A 1953-nucleotide genomic window follows, 5' to 3' on the forward strand; every position below is an offset into this window, starting at 1 on the left:
AGATAGATAGATAGATAGATAGATAGATAGATAGATAGATAGAGAGAGAAATATACACAGAGGCAGATTTAAAGGGAGACCCATATTTTTTTAATATCAAAATACAAAACTATGAAATTTTCATGTTCTACATTATATTGTTCTTCAAAATTTAATCCTCCGACCAGAAAAGGAATGAAAAACAAGCAAAAAAAAAAAAAAAAGAAAATGTCACAATTATTGAAAGCTGGATGATTGTTATAAAGACAAGCAGTGTAGACCAGCCATCCGTAAAATGATAATATATCATTTCCCACACTTTGTAACAAACTTAAAGAATTGCAAATGGCAAGAATAAATAAATAAATATTAAGAAAAAATATTAAAGAATAAGAATAAGCTTGACAGAAATGACAAAACAAAAACAAAAAAAAAAAAAACAACAACAGCAACAACAATGACTAAAACATGAACTACCACAACAACTGAAGAAAAAAAAAAAACGAGGAGTGTTATATGAGAAGGAGGGAGGAGTATGGAGGTGATCAGAAAAACTATATAAAAAAATATATAAAAAGTTAAAACTGGCAATGATAACAATCTTAATAATAATAATAATAATAATAATAATAATAATAATAATAATAACAGTAATGATGATGATAATGTTGGTGGTGGAGGTGAAGCCAAACCAGAAAAATGAATGAAAAAAATAAGAAACGCCTTGATCAAGGTAATGTACTCAACCTGCTACTTTGGTCAGAGCTTGGGTATGTGTATGTGTGGGTGTGTGAGTGTAAGGTGAATATTCATACATATGTTTATATATATATATACACACACATATATATATATATATTTATATATATAGTTCTCGTCTGGTCTCTTTTTACATTTTTAATCCTATTTCTCTTAACATCAACAGGCACTAATGGCGAAACAAACAGCATGCTTGGAAGTTATTTCGCAAATCACAACATTGGAAGACACAGTACAGGTAAACAAATAATAATAATAATAATAATAATAATAATAATAATAATAATAATAATAATAATAATAATAATAATAATAATAATGATAATATTAATAATAGTCGTAATGAAAATAATGATGATAAAAATAATAATATTGTGAAGTATATTTGCCACTTAAATGTGGCTGACCCCAAGGGTGGATGTTACTGTTGCTTTTAGCTCCAGGAGAACATCTCCTCCAGCTGGCTTATCGACACACATCTGTGTCCTGTCTATTTTTGCCAAGGGACACAGATGTGTGTCGATAAGCCAGCCGGATGAGTTGTTCTCTTGGGGCTAAAAGCAACAGTAACATCCACCCTTAGGGGTCAGCCACATTTGAGTGGCAAATATACTTCACTTTATCGTGCAGTTACTGTTAATACCTCGTTCAGAGATTTAACAAATAATAATATTGATAACAGCAATTATGCATTTTGTGTTTAAATTTTTATTTTTTCATGATTTCATTCATTAATTAAATTGTCAGTTACCTCTATGATACCTGTAAATTTCTCTACGCTTCTTAACACTTCGGTATTTTATGTATGTCATTAGTTTTATTTTATCTCTTGTTTTTATTTTTTTATTTTAAACATTGATTGAAAACTCTAATACAGATTATTCTAATTATTGGTTTGATGTTAATTAAATTGTGTCTTTGGTTTTGTTGTGAGTGTTTATCTTGCAATTGTTTAAATTCAATCAAACAGTTTAAAAGTATTATTACCGAAAATAAACATACATTTAATAGTATATGTTTATGTATGTAAGACTATTTGTATATATGAGTGTGTATGTCTATCTATCTATCTATCTATCTATCTGTCTATCTATCTATCTATCTATCTATCTATCTATCTATCTATCTATCTATCTATCTCTCTGTCTGTTTGTCTGTCTGTCTATCTATCTATCTATCTATCTATCTATCTATCTATCTATCTATCTATCTCTC

At 28.3% G+C, this 1953-nt stretch overlaps 1 protein-coding gene across 5 annotated transcripts in view; it reads left to right on the forward strand.

Annotated features, from left to right (window-relative positions):
- The window catches only part of LOC106868256 (uncharacterized), a 168616-nt gene that overhangs the window by 126485 nt on the left and 40178 nt on the right, over positions 1-1953 (forward strand). For all 5 annotated transcript variants that reach the window (XM_014913427.2, XM_052970798.1, XM_014913428.2 and 2 more), the window contains exon 4: positions 905-976. In XM_014913427.2, the coding sequence (XP_014768913.1) occupies positions 905-976 (72 nt within the window). The remainder of the gene's footprint in view (positions 1-904; positions 977-1953) is intronic.

This window comes from Octopus bimaculoides, chromosome 9 (genome assembly GCF_001194135.2).
Source record: "Octopus bimaculoides isolate UCB-OBI-ISO-001 chromosome 9, ASM119413v2, whole genome shotgun sequence".
Taxonomy (NCBI): domain Eukaryota; kingdom Metazoa; phylum Mollusca; class Cephalopoda; order Octopoda; family Octopodidae; genus Octopus; species Octopus bimaculoides.